The 19,373-nt window shown below is 46.4% G+C and overlaps 1 protein-coding gene across 1 annotated transcript; it reads left to right on the forward strand.

Moving 5' to 3' along the window:
* The first annotated feature begins 9,478 nt into the window (after window positions 1-9,478).
* On the forward strand, window positions 9,479-18,515 carry LOC116824721 (acyl-coenzyme A thioesterase 1-like). The gene is made up of 3 exons (XM_032780229.2): window positions 9,479-10,591; window positions 14,580-14,782; window positions 17,534-18,515. The coding sequence occupies exons 1-3, from the start codon at window positions 9,997-9,999 to the stop codon at window positions 18,134-18,136; spliced, it is 1,401 nt and encodes a 466-aa protein (XP_032636120.1). The 5' UTR covers window positions 9,479-9,996; the 3' UTR covers window positions 18,137-18,515.
* The last annotated feature ends 858 nt before the right edge of the window (window positions 18,516-19,373 follow it).

The following is a 19,373-nucleotide window of genomic DNA, read 5'->3' on the forward strand; positions in this document are numbered from 1 at the left end:
TACTTTACTATAGCCATCTGGCCTTGCCCCATCACATAACGTACACCATTTGCTCTAGGAGTCTGATTTGTCTTGCGTACCCTAAGTTTCACCTCACCTAAAAACTACTTGCTTACAAAATCAGACATAAAAATACAAAAGTGTCACAGCACACTATGACTGAAAAATTGCTTACTGTCTCCTTTTTACCATATAATTATAAAATAAATTGATTGAAATACAAATATTGTATTTACATTTCAGTGTATAGAGCAGTATAGACAAGTCATTGTCTATATGCTTTTTATGCAGCCTGTTGTAAAACGAGGCAAATATCAAAATGGGTTGATGTACCCCCTGAAAGACCTCTGCACACCCTCCAGGGGTATGTGTACCTGGTTAAGAACCTCTGCTCTAGTCAGCGGCCAAGGTCTGTTTCCTCCTGGACCTTACTGCCTTTTTCCTGAGCCTTTCCTTACCTTCTGGCTCTCCCTGCTTCTCTGGGTTTGTCAACCCCAGAACTCCCTTCTCCCAGGGCGTAACTGTAGACTACCTGCCTCTAAAACCCCTCTTCTGCGGGGTTGGCAATTTTGGTTGGACGTATTCCCTGAGGTTTCATCACAGGAGATAATTTTTAATTAAAGATTAATATCTAATTCCTGGAGACTCCAGGGCAATCCCGGAGGGTTGGCAACCCTATCTGCTGTTCTGTTCCGTGGCTTTATAGAAGCCCCACTGTTCCCATACAGGTAAGCTTCCCCTAATTAGGTCTTTCCTCTCAGCCCTAATTCTCCCATCTTGTAGCCTAATAGTTTTATTAGCCCATCTTGTCTCCATTAACCCATCTGGGGAAAGTGTGGGGTGAACACCTCTTCACATCCTCAGTGCTGGTTCACTCCTTGTGCAACCACATTCATAAACACTTCTCTGTGCTGTCCCACACCTACATGATGGCTGCTTGCTCTGCATATCCTATGTCCCTCCCACCACACATGACCCCATCACTATACAAATGCACACCACTCCTGGAGTCCACCAAAGGCATGGCAATTTAAATACATTTGTTACTAGGAGCACAACTTCCCTGAACAATGGGGACAGTGATGTGTGTTTTGTTTCACTGAGTGTCATGCTAGCTAGTCAAATTGTAATTCGCCTCTCTACCTTTTTTGATAGCTTGAACTATAGGTGGGATTATAATGGTTCCCTCACTTAGGCACCTAGAGTCCATGCAATACATGGGGAGAGTTAGGCGCCTAACAATGAGCCCCTCAAAGGTGCCTAAGTCCAGGCTGGAAGGAGGTGCCTATCTCTGGAGGATGGCGTGGACTGCACCCTCAGCAAGTCTGCAGATGACAGTAAACTGGGAGGAGCGGTAGATATACTGGAGAGTAGGGATAGGCTACAGAGGGACCTAGACAAATTAGAGGATTGGGCCAAAAGAAATCTAATGAGGTTCAACAAGGACAAGTGCAGAGTCCTGCATTTTGGGTGGAAGAATTCCATGCACCACTACAGACTAGGGACTGAATGGCTAGGCAGCAGTTCTGCAGAAGCAGACCTAGGGGTTATGGTGGACGAGAAGCTGGATATGAGTCAACAGTGTGCCCTTGTTGCCAAAAAGGCTAATGGCATTTTGGGCTGTATAAGTAGGAGCATTGCCAGCAGATCGAGGGACGTGATCATTCCCCTCTATTCGACATTGCTAAAGCCTAATCTGGAGTACTGTGTCCAGTTTTGGGCCCCACACTACAAGAAGGATGTGGAAAAATGGAAAGAGTCCAGCGGAGGACAACCAAAATGATTAGGGGGCTGGAGCACATGACTTATGAGGAGAGGCTGAGGGAACTGGGATTGTTTAGTCTGTAGAAGAGAAGAATGAGAGGGAATTTGATAGCTGCTTTCAAAACTACCTGAAAGGGGGTTCCAAAGAGGATGGATCTAGACTGTTCTCAGTGGTAGCAGATGACAGAACAAGGGCTAATGGTCTCAAGTTGCAGTAGGGAAGATTTAGATTGAATATTAGGAAAACTTTTTCACTAGGAGGGTGGTGATGCACTGGAATGGGTTACCTAGGGAGGTGGTGGAATCCCCTTTCTTAGAGGTTTTTAAGGTCAGGCTTGACAAAGCCCTTGCTGGGATGATTTAGTTGGGGATTGGTCCTGCTTTGAACAGGGGGTTGGACTAGATGGCCTCCTGAGGTCCCTTCCAACCCTGATATTCTATGATTCTATGATTAAGAGCCATGAGCTCTCTCCTGAAGTTAGATTCTTAAGCTAAGTCAGCCCTTTCTTACACAACATAGAGGAGCTGGCTCCCCTTGCACTCAATAGTCCAATGATTAGCACACTCACATAGGATGTGGGAAATTGGGGTTCAAGACCCCAATTAGAATTAGGCAGAATTGGTAATTGACTCTGGGTCTCCCACAGCCTGGTGAGCATTCAGACTGCTGTGCATAAGCAGGGCACCTCTCATAGCCAGCAGGACTTTGGCAGCTTTGTGCAGAGCCACCAGCATAAAAGTAGGCACCTACAAAGTAAGATGAGTTTTTTGAGGATTTAAACCAGGGATCCCCAACACAGTGCCTGGGGGCGCCATGGCGCCTGTGGGAGCATCTAAATGTGCCCGCGTCCTGGCCGGCAGTGGCGCATCCGCTAAAATGCCGCCGAATTTCTGCGGCATTTTGGCGGCGATGCCTCTCAATGACGCCGCTTGCCGCTGACAAGTGGCATCATCGAGAGGCGTCGCACCCGAATTTATGAGGCATTTCGACGGCGACACCTCTCGATGACGCTGCTTGCTGCTGACAAGTGAGGTCATCGAGAGGTGGCGCTGCCGAAATGCTGCAGAAATTCGGCAGCATTTTGGCGGATGCTCCACCACCGCCTGCCAAACGAAAAGGTTGGGGACCACTGAGTCATACTGTACCGTCTGCCATCCAGAAGGGAAGGGAAGGGGATGCTGCTGTGTAGTGCTGCAGCACCGCGTCTGCCAGCAGCATCTAGTAGACATACGGTGACATGGAAAAAAGGTGAGAAAGGATTTTTTTCCCTTTGCTTTCACGGAAGGAGGGGAGTGGGGGAGACGACATATACCCTGAACCACCTGCGACAATGTTGTTGACCCTTCAGGCTTTGGGAGCTCAGCCAAGAATTCAAATGGTTTTCAGAGAGTGCGGGAACTGTGGGATAGATACAGGCGTCAGTCGCCCCTCCCTCCATGAGCGTCCATTTCATTCTTTGGCTTTCTGGTACTCTTGTCTCAGCTCCTTAAGTTTCTGCACTGTGTTGAGTCCCTGTTGTGGCCTCTGTCCACCATATCCTTGGAGATTTTTTTCAAATGTTTTGGCATTTTGTCTACTGGAACGGAGTTCTTATAGAACAGATTCATCTCATCTCCCCATCAGAGATCAGATTAAGTATCTCCTGTGCGGTCCATCCTGGAGCTCTTTTTTGATTCGGGGACTGCATGGTCACCTGTCCTGATCAGCGCTCCACGCTGGGCAAACAGGAAATGAAATTCAAAAGTTCCCAGGGCTTTTCCTGTCTACCTGGCCATGCATCTGAGTTCAGATTGCTGTCCAGAGCGGTCACAATGGTGCACTGTGAGATAGCTCCTGAAGGCCAATACTGTCGAATTGCATCCACATTACCCCAGATTCGACCTGGCAATGTCGATTTCAGTGCTAATCCTCTTGTCAGGGAGGAGTACAGAAATGGATTTTAAAAGCCCTTTAAGTTGACAAAAATGGCTTCGTTGTGTGGACGGGTTCAGGGTTAAATCAATCTAATGCATGGCTTAGAGAACTTAACTGCACTTTGTTGGCAATGATGACACACTTTTCTCATATACTGTCTGACAATTTGGAGATTGATCTCCCTCACTAAATTAGTCTGGAGTCCAGGGTTTAGCACGTTGTAACTGTGAGATGCTAAGTGAAAAGTTGCTAAACTGTGTGGTAACACTATGGGTATCTCCAAAGGGAAGTGAATCTACTTCAGAGCTTCCTGATAGCATCCAGTCATTTGCAAAAACTTACAGTTTTGCAACACTGGAAGGACTAACACTAGTTGGAGAGTAGCAGAATGTTTGTTAATTGCATATTAACATATCTTCCAGGACACTTAAGCCACCAAATGTCCACATGGGCCAATAAAAAGGGAAATTTCCAGTTCTGTAGTGAAGGTTCAGGTAGAGAGAAACTTGTGAGACTCACCATGGGTCTGACCATGGACTTATGGTTGCCAAAATCTAGAGAACTTCTAGTATTAGAGTTAGGATCCCTTTTGCTTTTGGAGAAATCAGAATACTTTTGACCAGTTTAAAATCCAAGAACCTTCTCTCAGACATTGTTTACACCTCAATTATGTTTAGTTGCCAAAGTTGCAGATTGACAGCAATGATAAAGACCTAGCAAAGAAGAATCACACACCCCAAATGAAAAAAGAATTTCAACTTCTTCAATGTCATTCAGCTTCCTTCTTTACCCACAGGAATTCTGAGAATGTTTTTTCTATCTTCTTAAGAATACATCCAGAGATATTCAGTGGCACCATATCAAATCAATAATTTATCTTGGGATAATTTCTACAATGTTAACATATCCCCACAGAAAAAGATTTGAAAATGTTTACATATTTTGAAAGAGTCTCATGCTACATCTAATGTCAGTAGAGTTTGTGGGGTAGAAAGAGATGGTTTAAATTGTTGAGCCAAGTAATTTTATTCCTTAAAAAATTATAATCTAAAGAGACAAAAAATGGTTGGCCAAATCTTAATAATTACCTCTCAATGTCCATTTAGGGAGGTAAACTACTCTGTTTTAGTCACATACTATGTCTTAGGGGACACCACAATTATGAACAAGCAAAAGGATCTCAATAATTAACTATTTTCTTGTTAAAGAACAAAAAGAAAATAAAAACAACAATGGTTACTTTGGTTACAACCTCTTTCGTAAATCTCTCTGTGGAGAGCTTTTAACAGAGATTTCTCCTTTTGACAGTGAGCCCACCTTTATCCCTAGATAAATTAAGACCAAAGTATATTCTTTCCAAAATGAGTAATAAGTCCTGCTTTATCACAAATAACTAAAATAGTTCATAGATGCAGAAAGGCATTTCATTTAATGGTAGGTGAGTCTTGTTTGGTATCTCACATGTAAGCAGGGTCAGGATGAGCTCTACCCTGACATCTGGTGGTGAATTATGGTAAGTGTGGAAAAGAATTTCAGAGACTGATCGTGTTTGCTCAGGCACACCCACTCCGCCTAGCATAGTCCACAGCAGCCTAAAATGGTCACTTTCACAGCTGTGGGATCCCCAATTTCTTTGTTATTGGGACAGGAGGAATAAAGTGTTGTCACCCTGATTAAGTAAACGAGGAACTATGAAACTGTTTTATGACAAAGGGTTTCACTATCAACTAAATAGCACTTGGTAGACAAGGGACATGGTTCCAAAACCCAGTGAATTGAGAGAGGCTGGGGACAGGTATTTGTGTCTGGTGGTGCAGGTGCCTTGTGTGAGCCAGAAGCACCAGTTCCACCTACCTCTCTCCACTGTGGAATATCAGAGTTGATTTTTATTCCTTAAGAATCTAGATACAGGTTACTGAGCTGAACTCACTTTGGGCTAATGGTGCACTAGCACTGGGGCTCCCTACTGTGAGCTTGAAATCACTAAAGAGCTGGAATTGCTGAGCTGAGAGCACTGAGTACTGTGCTAACTAGTGGGGGAGCCTGAAGCTATACTGCGGAGCAGAGCAGCTGGCAGAGCGGAGTGGAGCAGTTTGTGGAGCCACGGAGTGAGTGGAGCCGAGCAGTTTGTGGGAACGGCTGGAGCGGATCACGGGACAGCTGGTGGAGCAGAGCAGCTGGCAGAGCGAGCAGCTGTGGGACGGGTGGAGCGGCCCACAGGAGCGAGCAGGAGCCGAGCAGTTTGCAGGGACGGCTGGAGCTGGATGGCTGGTGGAGCAGAGCAGCTGGCGGAGCGGAGCGGTGGAGCAGTTTGTGAGGACGGCTGGAGGAGCAGAGTGGAGTGGCTGGTAGAGCGAGCAGTTCGTGGAGAAGGCAGAAGCAGAACCCACGGAGAGGCAGGGCAGTTGGCCCCGGACCACATAAGGTGCCCCTTTCTACCCAGGCTGGGGGGGGGGACCTCTGCAGATAGACTCTCGAACTCTGGGGCTGCACTGACCCGGACAGAGACTTTTGGATTGTGGGACTTTTGGGACTGTGGGTGATCTTTGGGTTGCTGGACTCTAGGGACATTTGGGGTATTGGACTTTGGAGTCTTGGGGTGATTTGGGGGTTGCTGGACTCAAGAGCCCAGGGAAAAGGACACGGCCCAATTTCCTGGGGTGGGTCTTTGCTCACGGTTTGGTCTATGAACTCTAGTTGAGGTGTTTTCCCCAATTTAATGCTTGTTGTTTATCTCATGTAATTAAACCTTTTCTGCTACACCAAGACTCTGTGCTTGTGACAGGGGAAGTATTGACTCTTCGAGGCGCCCAGGGGTGTGTGTAAGATTTTCCCAGGTCACTGGGTGGAGGCTCGAGCTGGTTTGGCATTACACTGTAGGAAAGGGACCCCTATGTATTGAACCTGGCCCTGCTGCTATCAATTCAGTCTGGCAGAAGGGTTACACACGGATAACCTAAATAGTTCATTAATGAGCAAAAGTGAGTGATCTTAAATGAGTCTTTTGAAACAAAGATGATATTTAAATTCAGTTACTTAAAGGAAGCCATTGAAGGATCCACTTTGAGACAGACAAGTTAAAGAATATCAAGAATCTTCATATTAAAATTAGATCCACTATTTCTTTAGCTATGTCTACACTAGAGACCTTACAGCTGTACCACTGCAGCTGCACCGCTGTAAGGTCTTCCGTGTAGCCTCTGTATGCCGACGAGAGAGAGCTCTCCCATCATCATAATTAAACCACCCCCAACGAGCAGCAGCAGCATGTCGGTGACAGAGTATCTTCCACCTACACAGCTCAGTCAATACTGGCACTTCTGTCGGTGAAGCTCATTTCACACCCTGACTGAAAAAAGTTTTACCAACAAAAGTACTAGTGTAGACCTAGCCTTTGTTTACAAAGATTAGCAAATATCTCCTTTTCAGCAATACAGTAACTCCTCACTTAAAGTCATCCTGGTTAACGCTGTTTCGTTGTTACGTTGCTGATCAATTAGGGAACATGCTCATTTAAAGTTGTGCAATGCTCCCTTCTAATGTCATTTGGCAGCCGCCTGCTTTGTCCACTGCTTGCAGGAAGAGCAACCCATTGCAGCTAGCTGGTGGAGGCTTGGAACCAGGGTGGACTGGCAGCCCCTCATTAGCTCCCTGCTCCCCTAAGTTCCCTTTGCTGTAGCCGCCCAGCAGGCTATCAATCGGCAGTTCAGCTGCCCCTCCCCCAACTGCCATGTGCTGTTCCTGCCCTCTGCCTTGAAGCTGCTCCAGAGACTCCTGCTTGCTGTGCAGGAGGGGAAAGAGGGGGGGCTAATGTTAGGGTGTCCCCCTCCCCCCTGCTCCTGCACTCCACTTACCCCCTCTCTATATGGAGCAGGGAGGGGACACTGATGGAGAGAGACAGAGAGAGCTTTGGGCAGCAGCTGCTGTCTCAACTTCCTGATCCCCTTAAAAAGACAATGCACTTAAGAGTGGTTCAGCTTACATAAAGGGGCAGTGTCAGGGCCGGCACTTCCATTAGGCGACCCTAGGCAGTCGTCTAGCGTGCCAGGATTCCAGGGGCGGCATTTTGTGCGCTCCCCATGGGAGCTTCCAGTTCTGCTCCCGTCGCGCCGCCGAAGAAGGACCTTCTGCTGACGTGCCACGGAAAAGAGTGGCAGGCAATTGAGCAGCTCAATGACTGTCGCTGTCGCCTGTGGCATTTCAGCGGAGGGTCCTTCTTCAGCGGTGCGATGGGAGCGGAACCGGAAGCTCCCGCACGCCCTGTGGGGAGCGCACAAAATGCCACCCCCTGAATTCTGCCTAAGGCGCCAGAAACTCTGGCGCCGCTCCTGGGTAGTGTGCATCTCTCTCTCTTTCCCATACACAAGGTGTATGTCTGTCTCTGTCTGCTATGCTATCTCACCTCCCTCCTGTTCGTGTTGCTTTGATGAGAGGCTACATTAACAACAATGTGTGCTAATTCATCATTTAGCAGAAAGGCAGTCCCTGGGAAATATCCCTCTCTCTTCCACCCTGTAACTTCACCACCTCAACCAAGCTTCACAATCACCATAGCTGTGAACAGTATTAAATTGTTTGTTTAAAACGTACACTGTGTGTATATCTATATAATATATAGTTCAGGGGTTGGCAACCTGCAGCACGCGTGCCAAAGACGGCACGCGAGCCAATTTCTAATGGGACGCTGCTACCTGCCACCTGCCGGGGTCCCAGCCCCACTCAGTCCCTCCGCCCACCGCTTTCTTCTGTGGGGGCAGGAGGCAGAAGCTTGGTCCTGCCAGCAGCCAAGCTCCCCCCTTCCCTGTTTCTTCCCCCAGCATGCTTTCCTGCCCCTCCTCCTCTCCTTCCCTGCACCAATCAAATTCAAAACAATTTTCAGAATGTCCTGACACTTTTTCAGTATCTCCATAACCACAATTGCAGATGGACTCTCTCAGGAGAAATTACCTCGATTGATCTTTCCCTAGGAAGCGCTCACAATTTGGAATGCGTCAGAGAGGCAAGAAACAATGAGGTGTAGTTAGTTAGGGTATGGCTACACTTGCAGCTGTACAGTGCTGGAGTTAGACTCATAGACTCATAGGTCAGAAGGGACCAATATGATCATCTAGTCTGACCTCCTGCACAAGGCAGGCCACAAAACCCTACCCATACACATTTATAACAACCCCGAACCCATGACTGAGTTATTGAAATCCTCAAAATTGAGATTTGAAGACCTCAAGCTGCAGGGAATCCACCAGCAAGCGACCCATGCCCCACGCTGCAGAGGAAGGCGAAAAACCTCCAGGGCCTCTGCCAATCCGCCCTGGAGGAAAATTCCTTCCCGACCCCAAATATGGCGATCAGCTAAACCCTGAGCATGTGGGCAAGACTCACCAGCCAGCACCCAAGAAAGAATTCTCTGCAGTAACTCAGTTCCCATCCCATCCAACATCCCCTCACAGACCATCGAGCAGACTTATCTGCCTTCACACAGCTGAGTAGGGAAAGCATTGCACCCTGTCCACACTGTCAACTGACATCACACTGTTGTGGCCACATTTGCAGCCACATTGGGAGTGGTGCTTTATGGGCAGCTATCCCACCATTCAAGTGGCTGCAACCTGCTTTTCAAAAGGGGGGGGTGGAGTGTGACAGGGAGCACGGGAAAGAGAGTGGGTTTTTGGGGTGCTGAGAGTGCATAATAAAATGTTACTCCCCATTTACACTGGAGCAGAAGCCTCTCAGCCACTAGGCAACAGCTGTTATTCCTCTGGGGGAGGTGGAATACCAGCAGCGCTGTATGTGCCTTGCCAGTGTGGATAGGGAGTGAGATATAGGGTTGTGGGTGGCTTTATTGCGCTGTAACTCTCCAGTGTAGCCAAAGCCTTACTACATTATATAAAGACCTTTTCAAAGGACACATTTAATTCAGTGTTTAAACTACTTATGTTAATTCATTTTTAATACTATAATACACTTTAAAATAAAACTTTTGACACATTTGGTAAAAAGAAAGAAAATAATGCAATGTAATTCAAAACAGATCAGAATGACATGGTACCACAACAAAAGGAAGAGAAAAAAACAACAGGTTTCAGAGCCAAGGGTGGCAGGGGGCCCAGTTGTAAAAGAAAGATCCTGTTGTGACCAACACAAGTCCTCCTTCCTACTGGCTCTTTCGCAGCGGAGAAAGGAAGGAGGAGGGGCCGTCAGTGCTACACTAGAGCCAGTCCCCTCCTTCCCAGCACTCACCCAAGCGCACCCCTTGGGCGGAAGGTGGTCGGCGCATCAGTCTCCCCGCGCGGCGGGCGGGGCGGCCTTGAACCCGCACGATGGCGTTAGCCGCCCGCGGCAGGCTCTGCGGGGCTGGCATGTTGTGCGCGCAGACGCTGCTGCTCCGGTCCCGCCAGCGCTTGCTCAGGCGCAGCCCAGCCCGGGCACTGGGAGCCGCCGCCGCCGCCTCCTCCATGGCGCCCAGTGTTCAGTTCTCGCCCGCCCAACGGAGCCTGTTCGATGAGCCGCTGGCCATTGTGGTGCAGGGGCTGTGCCCGCAACAGGCTGTCACTCTCCGCCTGTCTCTGCAGGACGAGGCGGGCGAGCTGTTCCAGTCCTGCGCCCGCTACCAGGCAGAGAGCAGCGGGAAGCTGGACCTCACTAGCTCCCCGGCGCTGCCGGGAGGCAGCTTCGCCGGCCTGGAGCCCATGGGGCTGCTCTGGTCCCTTCAGCCGCAGAAACCCTTCCGGCGGCTGGTGAAGCGGGATGTGCAGAGCCCCTTCTGCCTGGAGCTGGAGGTGTTCGAGGGCCACGGGCCCCTCCCCAGCCGGCTGCTGGCCAGGAGTGCCCATGAGCGGGGCTTCCTGCGGGACGGGGTGAGGAGGATCCCGGTGCGAGAGGGGAGGATCCGGGCCACACTCTTCCTGCCTCCTGGTGAGTAACCGGCTACTGCCGCTAAGCCTCCCTCCTCGGGGCTTCCGCCGGGCGCGGCCCCTCAGCCGGCTGAGTCGCGCCTTCCACAGGGAGTCGGGATTTCCCGCCTCATTTCCAGACCGAGTCCCTGCTGCTGAATGTTACACACAACTCTGCCCTGCGCCAAAAGCGAATGGCCCAGAACCATTCAAAAACGGGCTTCGCATTAAAGTGCAGCCCCCTCCCGCGTCCAGAAGCAGAACTCCCCCACCCCCCCGCAAAGCCTCACATAATGTCACTCCACTAGACCTCAGTCTTCCATTCCACATCAGTATAAACACCACACACACAGGAGTTTTCATCTTCCAAAATAAACCTTCATACACCCTGGGGGCTCTCATTGAGTAGCACAGTAACTGCCCTGTGGCCCAGGGAGCCCCTAACCTAGGGGACACACCCATCGCTATAGTATCTAAGGACCAGTGAGACTGAGCCAAGGATGCAGTCCTCCAAACACCTTCATAACTTCACTCACTCCATACCGTGAGCATAGCTAACTCCATGCAGATGTCTGAGACCCTGGTTCAGTTCACCCTTCTGTCTGATAAGGGATTTGAATCGAGATCTGCCATCTCTCTGAGCGTCCTAACCACTGACTATGGCAGAGGTCCTCAAAGTCTGGGGCATTTACCTTTACTTGTGACTGTAACATCTGAAGGGCGGGCACCAAGGAGGGCTGCCCCAGCCAGGCGGGATGTCCCAGCAGGGGACAGGTGGGGTGGAGGTGGTGAGAGAAAGAGGGCCCTCACACCCCAAAACCCACCTGAGGTCCCTAGGGGTGTGTGGAGAACAGTTTGGTGGGGTCTGGGCTAGCCCCCAGAGAGTGGGGAGGGAGCACCACCCAGCTCTTCCCCTCATCACCCCCAGCTCTGCTCTAGTCCTGCCCCCCAGCCGTGTCCCTGGCTCCCATCCCCAGCTGCAGCCTCATCCCCCTTAACCCTGTCCGGGTCCATCCTCCCCCACCTACCCCAAGCCACGGCCCTGCTCCTGGCCCCAGCTTCTGCAGGAGCACAGACAGGAGTAAGGTGGGACATGACCCTCAAAAGTTTGGGGAGTGCTGAACTATGGGATATTCTGATGCAGGTTGGTCTTAGTCTCTCTTGTCAAAGCCTTTAAATATTAATTGGTCCAGAGAGATAATCATTCTATAGTCCAATGGTTAGGGCACTCCCCTGAGATGAGATCAAACCTCTGCTCCAGACCCTTCAAGTCGACAAGCAGAGAGAGGAATTGAACCAGGTTGTCCCACATCCTGATGAGTATAATAACCACTGGGCTAACAGTTACAAGAGAGTCCACCTTCTCTCTGCCATTTTGAGTGGAAGTAGGCAAGCATCCAAACTGCTTGCAAGAAAGAGGTTAGGCACCAACATGGCCTAACTCCAAGGAAGGGGTTCCCAGCTGTGGAGGGCTAGTGGATATAGGCAACTAATTCCCTGAGAGGGGTTGTACTTAGGACACACACCTCTTGTCACATCTCCCATTGGCTAACTTACATGGCTCCCGTCCTTGTGTGCTGGCTTTTGAAGATTACTTTCTAAGATTCCTGTCTCTCTTATTCATTGAGACTAGGCACCTAACTCAGGCTTTGTGGATTCCAGTAACTTTTCAAAGTACTAAAAGATAGGGATTGCCACACCTAAGGCCCTTTGTGGATCCAGGCCTAACTAACTTTTCTGACCTGGACATAGTATGAAACAGTCATTATGGGGTTGGCTTGGCTCCTAAAGGTGTCTATGCTGAATCTCTTAAATCTGTCAGTTAACCTGAATGCTTTTGATCACAAACTGTCAATACATTTGCAGACTTTTGTAACGATTCCCAGGCTGCGTTCCTTACTTTCTGCAAGCCAAGTTCCGAAAGGGAAAATTGCTCATATGCTTGAGGGCTATCACATGCGGGGAGGGGCACTCTAGTTCATTATCCTTCTTGCTCAACAATGGAGCTGTTTGGGAGGTTAGCGAGGAAGTAGGGGAGATAAAGATGGTTGAGCTATGTCTTCAATAACTAGTTTTCTATATACACCTCTACCTCGATATAAGGCGACCCGATATAACATGAATTCAGATATAACGTGGTAAAGCAGTGCTCCGGGACAGACTGTGCAATCCGGTGGATCAAAGCAAGTTCAATATAATGTGGTTTCACCTATAACACGGTAAGATTTTTTGGCTCCCGAGGACGGCGTTATATCGAGGTAGATGTGTATTTCCATCTCTTTTGACTTGTTAGTTTGGTGGAGTATCTTAGGCCATGATTAACATAGACTCTGGCAAAGATGAGGGATGGACTGAAACTCAATCAAGCCAAGACAGTGCCAGAAATATTAGCAGCCTTGACTAGTGGGGTTTGTTCACTCTTTATTTCTCAGATTCTTAACTTTGGGGTCTTTCTGAAGCCTACAGTTGCTCTTAATGTGCCTAAGGGATCAATGTTAGTCAAGTCCACTTTTTAATCATTTATACTTGACGAGAAGACCGCATCCTTTTCTTTCGCATGCAGACCTCACTAGTGATATCCAGAAATTTATCTAACATCAAAATTATCTGAATACAGGTCTTTCTGTGTGTGGCTGTACTTAATGGTTTGGATACAGATTATATAAAATACCAACTCTTCCCATGTTGTACCATGGCCGCTGCAGAAATGTGTTGTGACTTTGAATTTAATAATTTGAGATTGTCAGATAGGCTCAAATAGAATTATTTAATCAAAGATTAACAATCAGAGATTAGTACAGCACTACACAGAATACAGGAAGACATACTTTATCACCCCAAAGATGGTGAAGAGAAGGTAATTTGGTCCCTTTCTGTGTACCCAGTGGAATGCTGGCAGTGTTCGTTCCCAATCCAAGTCCTCAAACCTCTGTCCTTTCACAGAGTGTGAGACAAACTCCTTTTTGGAGGGAAAATACTTTCCCATGATTAATTGCACTATGTGTTCTGTTTTGACATTTTCATTGTACTTAATTACTTATGGGATTTCTTTTATGGTATCTTCAAGTTATTGGATCGATAAGCCAAAGGGAATTCTAATTTGGTCATTATTACTGAGAGCTGTGACAACCAGCAGTTCTTACTGAGTTTATAAACGTCTTTCAGTGTATCCTTATTTAATCCATTACAGAAAATGTGCAATAACAAATATCTCTTATCAATCATCCAGTTTTGTTTATAACATACTTCTGTAGACACTTTTAGTTGTTTGAGGGCTATTGTCCCTGGACATTCATTCATTCATTTATAAATATATGTAGGGCAATAAATAGATACACAGAATAAAAATGCATGTAATAGAATTAAGAGTGTTTAACATACAAAAATGATAAAAGTTAATATTTAATAACACATGAGGGACTCCAGCTAACACTCACCACCTGATTATAAAAGGAAGGTAACAACTTGTTCTCAGTGAAGTCCAAGACTCTGAAACTTGTCTTCTGCCTTGGTGCACTAGATCTTGGATTTGATTATCTGCAGGACCCATTGCAAGAACCACCTGTTTCTGAGGCCTTCTCTAAGGATGAGGCAAGGTGGAGTCAAACTGAGAGACTGATGAAGGTTTAAAGGAACTGGAGACTTGTGTCTGTGATGCGGTTGAATTTTTTTTCTTTTTGTTAAATTTTGTTGAATAATAAAGATTTCTGGCACCTAAATCATAAGATAGACGTGGGGGAAATCGCAAACAATAATGGCTTGTCAAATAATCCTTGGTTTCTTCAGTAATTGCAAGAATATGTATTATTATCCAGACTGGCACATGGCATAGCAGGTTTTCTATTCTAATCTCTGAAGTATTTAGTAGTTTATGGAGAGCCTAGTGAACCTTAATCTTGTAGTTTTTCTTAAAAATCATTTTAGAGCAAAGTAGGTCCAAATGGTTTGAAATTTGGAATGTAAAGGAGGAATTTTGAGCTAATTGCATCCCTTTATTTGGTCTTCTACAGGAGATGGTCCCTTTCCTGGAATCATTGACATATATGGTACTGGAGGGGGACTTCCTGAATATAGGGCAAGCCTGCTGGCCAATCATGGCTTTGCCACACTGGCTCTGGCTTACTATAGCTATGAAGATCTCCCCAAAGATATGAAGGAATTCCATCTAGAGTATTTTGAGGAAGCTGTGAACTATATGTTGCAACACTCACAGGTCAGTTTATTCATGGGTGTTCTCATGATACGGGGATCTCTCATCGTAAGGCTGTTGTAAAGCAATATTTGATACACAGCTGCTGTGCTTAAAATCTCATCTCTATCAAAGTCCATTGTAAACAACTTGTATTGGTAATCCTCTATGACTGGTCTATTTGAGCTTTGCATTTTAGCTGGTACCATTTCCTGGGGGGTGTCTTACTGATACCCCCCAAACCCACCAACCTACACTTTATTATCAAATTCTACTGAAGTTGTGTCTGTTTTCTTTTTGAGGGCTATTGCCGGAGATTCTCAAGCTTCCAAGAGGGAGGTTGTTTTATTTTTTCTGTAGATTGGCCATGACAGAGTATTTTTATGCATGGCAAACTTCTGTGATCCACAGCTCAAGGAAGTCCACAAATACTACGTTATTGCCTCTTAGTTTAAGAAGATGTTATGGTCACTACTAAATATTAAAATTTTGTATTCTGGAACTGCATTTGTTTCCAGTACCTGGTGATGGATATTTTGAGGCCTTGTCTTTGTACAATTTATAATAGCCACAACCACTAGATCCACTCTAATCTACCCAAGAGTATATTGGTAAAATCCCCTTTCTCTCCCACCATACTGAGCACAGGATGCCCCACCCTCTTTGAAGGCTGTCAGTGCCTCCCTCCTTCATTATATTTTATATCGTGTTAAAGTTCCATGCCCTTCATCCTTTGAAGGCCCTGCATAATTTTACCCCTACTTCCAATTCTTTGAAGCCAGTGGAGTTGCAGCTAGTGTTGAAACAGGTGGTGAAGGAGAGTAATCTTAGTAAACTATAGCACAGTCTTTAGTTAAGTGTTCATATTTGAGTGTCTTACACTTGATGAGTACTCTGGAATCATTATGGAATTAGCCAACCCGGTTAAAATATTTGTAAAGGATTTCATCTATCTCCAAAATCATGCTGTTTTTTACTGTAATGAATTTGCATTTATAAATTGGAAACTATATAGGAAAGTACACTGGAAGCACCACAGTTCCATAGTTATGGTTGAGTATTTTGCACTAAAAGCAGGGATTCAACTACCAGTATTTGAAGATTACAATGTATCCTTCCCAAAATTACAGCACTTATTCTTTGAGTAAATTCTTATACATGTCTTTCTTTACAAGTACATTGTGAGTAGTTTGAGATAAAAAAAATAATTAAAATGGGCCCTTTTAAGAATTCTTTTTCTATGAAAAATTATCTTAATAATAGAATAATATGGACTCTTCAAACTTTCTGAATAGTTAAAACTCACTGAAATTTTGTGCATCAGCTACATTTGAAGAAACATTCTTGAGATTAACGTTAATTTTTAGCATTATTATTAACTGAACATTTCTCCTTCAGCGGCAGTAGAATAATAATGATGTTCTACATAGAATTCCATGAAGAACTGGCCCCTTTCATAATAGCTGCCCTCTCTCATTTTCCCAAGGAGAGTGAAACCAAGCTGCTTTCACATTGCTGGCCAGGGCAGAAAACATTCTCCTAAGCAGCTGAGAAAGGAGGGGCGGGGGGAAGGCCAACCAATCAGCAAAGCAAAAACGGCCAACCAATTGGAGTGGAGGAAAAAAAGCCAATCTGTGTCAGCGCCCCCTGGAAGAAGGTGCCTAGGGCAACTGCCCCTCTTACCTGCCCCTAGAGCCGGTCATGGGTGGCTTCCACCAACAACCAGTATGAAGGAGGACAAATTGAATGTACAGTATCTTTAAAAATTGGTTTACTCTCATCTAGGGCTGCAAACCCAATTGAACGCTACTTATAATTGTGTGGTTATTGTATTGCATCAATATAGGCTGTAGTTAAAGTTGTTTAGGTGCCTTAACTGTGTTTTACCATATCTTAATATGTTTGGATTTCTTTAAATAGAACACTAATTCTGAATTTCCTGGGCTTGAAATACTTGGTGTGAGGATAATTAGTGTGACAACAGCCATCTTACTTGACACCAGGATTCAGCTGGGGACCTCCAGAGTTCTAAGCACAAATCTATCTACTGAGTGAGCAAAAGAGCCATGTTCCATAGCTGGGATTTGTAAACAACTTGCATCCTCTTTCCCTTAGGCACAGTGGAGGAAGTATAACACACATGTCCAGTGGGTACAACAGCATTCCTGAAATGCTTTTTCTTTAAAATACCAGTACGTACTCAATCTTAACACCAGTTTATCACAGTTTTTATCTGGGAATTAATATTCAGTACAGATGTCTTCCTCTTCCCCTAACACACTAGATCTGAAAACAACCTAGAATATAGTTGTTTTAAAATGTGTATATTTGTTTGCAAGGTTTTGTTTTTGTTGTTGTTGAGAGTAAGCTCAAACCCAGCTAAAATGCAAGGGACCCCTTCAGTGAGCTATAATTAGAAGTGAGGTCGAAGCCATTCCTCAAGCTGTGATCTCATAAACTATGCAGAACTGGACTGAGCTAATACATAGATGGAAGAATTAAAGGAAAACCTAGGCAACTACAGGAAAGATTATTGCTGATTCAGTAAGTGGCTTTTCTCCTAGGAGTTATCTGTAATACCATCAATTCGCAATGTAAAAACAGTCACTCTACCCCACTTCAGATGTGGCAGCATTCACTAGAGGGTGAATAGATTTCTATTAAGTACATACAGCTACCAGAGTTTGAGCCCTTTTATCCATTTGGATCTCTATAGAAATGTGAGATTATTAATTTCCATTCAGTGCTAAGGAGCTCTCTTTCTCTCCCACTCAGGTTAAAGGACCTGGAATTGGGTTACTTGGAATCTCCAAAGGTGGTGACTTATGTATCTCCATGGCTTCCTTCTTAAAAGGCATTACTGCCACTGTCACCATCAATGGCTCTGTGGCCAATGTGGCTGCAGTGCTTCGTTACAAGGATATTACCATTCCACCTCTTGGCATCAATCTGAAGCGCATCAAGATTGACAAATCTGGGATTGCAGATATTGTGGATGTCTTGAATAACCCACTAGAGGGGCCTGACCATCAAAGCTTTATCCCACTGGAGAAGGCTGAGGGGCACTTCCTGTTCATTGTTGGCAAAGATGATCATAACTGGAAGAGTGAATTCTTTGCCACTGAAGCCTCCAATCGTTTGCAGGCTCATGGGAAGGAAAAGCCTGAGATAGTCTGTTACCCTGGAGCAGGGCATTATATTGAACCTCCCTTTTCCCCAATGTGCTCAGCCTCAATGCATCTGTTGGTTGGCAGCCCTGTGATCTGGGGAGGTGAGCCCAAAGCTCATTCTGTGGCACAAGTGGATGCTTGGCAGAAAATCCAAGCCTTCTTCCACAAACACCTCAGTGGTAAACAATGTGTAAGAGGCAATTTGTGACACACCTGGCTATAAAGGGCATTTTACAGATAAAATTACTAGTTGTTAAAGTTTACTTGGGTAAAAGAATCTTTCAATGAGTATGAAAGGGAATTTGAGTGAATAAATCTTTAAGCTGAATTTTTTTTGTTCCTCCTCTCGACTGCCTGGATTGCTGCTGGACCTTAGAGGACCAGAGGGTTTTCTGTTTTCTCAGCCCATGGGACATGACCCACTTGCAAGTCACACCCCACAAATTGAGGATTAGTGCACAGTAGAGTCTGCTGTGAGGGGATTTAGCCATTATATATGATTCTCATTCTAGTCTCATGGCTCGAATTATAAGCAACTGAATTGAAATATCGTCTATTACTTCTGAATTAAATTTACTTAAACTGTTTGTTGGTTTGATAAGTTTCAAGATCCAGTGCCTTTCAAATCCAAGCTAAAACTGATTAACTGTAAGACCAGCTCAGTGTTTTATGGAGATTTTTTTTCATTATCATTAAAATTAAGTAAATACTGTAACAGACCCAGGCCAGTGAGGTACAGGATTCTGGTCCTATTGGCATCCCAGGGGTGGGCGGGCGAAGCCAGCCCACTTCTAAAGGACCTCCCCCCAGCCTAAGGGGAGGATCCACAGGTCTAGAACACCAAGTAATTCCGAGGGACAACTAATGAAAAAAAACAGGAGCGGGCGTGAGGTCACAGGGCTAAATGAAGGGAACCCGATGGGGACACCGAGCAGAGAACCCCAGACAACGCCCACTGCTCCTCGAAGGAGTCAAGGGAGCCAGTGGACACTGCCCAGAGGAACTCTGCTCGGATGCGTGAACAGACAGCGGAGCGGAAATAGGCCCCACAGTCGCAAGAAATCCCATCAGCCAACCTCCTCTCCCTGGTGCTGTAGATGGCAAGTAAATGTGCGCCAAAGTCTCCTTCTCGCCACAGAAAGGGCAGGTGTTGGGGACGGGTGAACCATGCCAAGTACACCCCCGTGCTCACGGCCCCATGAAGGAGGCGCCAACTGACATACCCAGCGGGCCGCGGGACCAGGGCAGAGACAAGCTGGCCACCAGGGCTTCTCACCCTCGAGAGGTGGCAGGAGGTCCCGCCATTTGGTATCGGGGCGGGACGCGAGGGTGAGGTAGTGAAGGGTGTGGAGCACGAGTGTGTACAGATGTTTCCGTGGCGCGGTCTGGAACAGAACCGGCTGCACATCGTGCAGCCGGCTTGCAGTGAAAGGGTGAGGGGGCCG

This window comes from Chelonoidis abingdonii, chromosome 4 (genome assembly GCF_003597395.2).
Source record: "Chelonoidis abingdonii isolate Lonesome George chromosome 4, CheloAbing_2.0, whole genome shotgun sequence".
Taxonomy (NCBI): domain Eukaryota; kingdom Metazoa; phylum Chordata; order Testudines; family Testudinidae; genus Chelonoidis; species Chelonoidis abingdonii.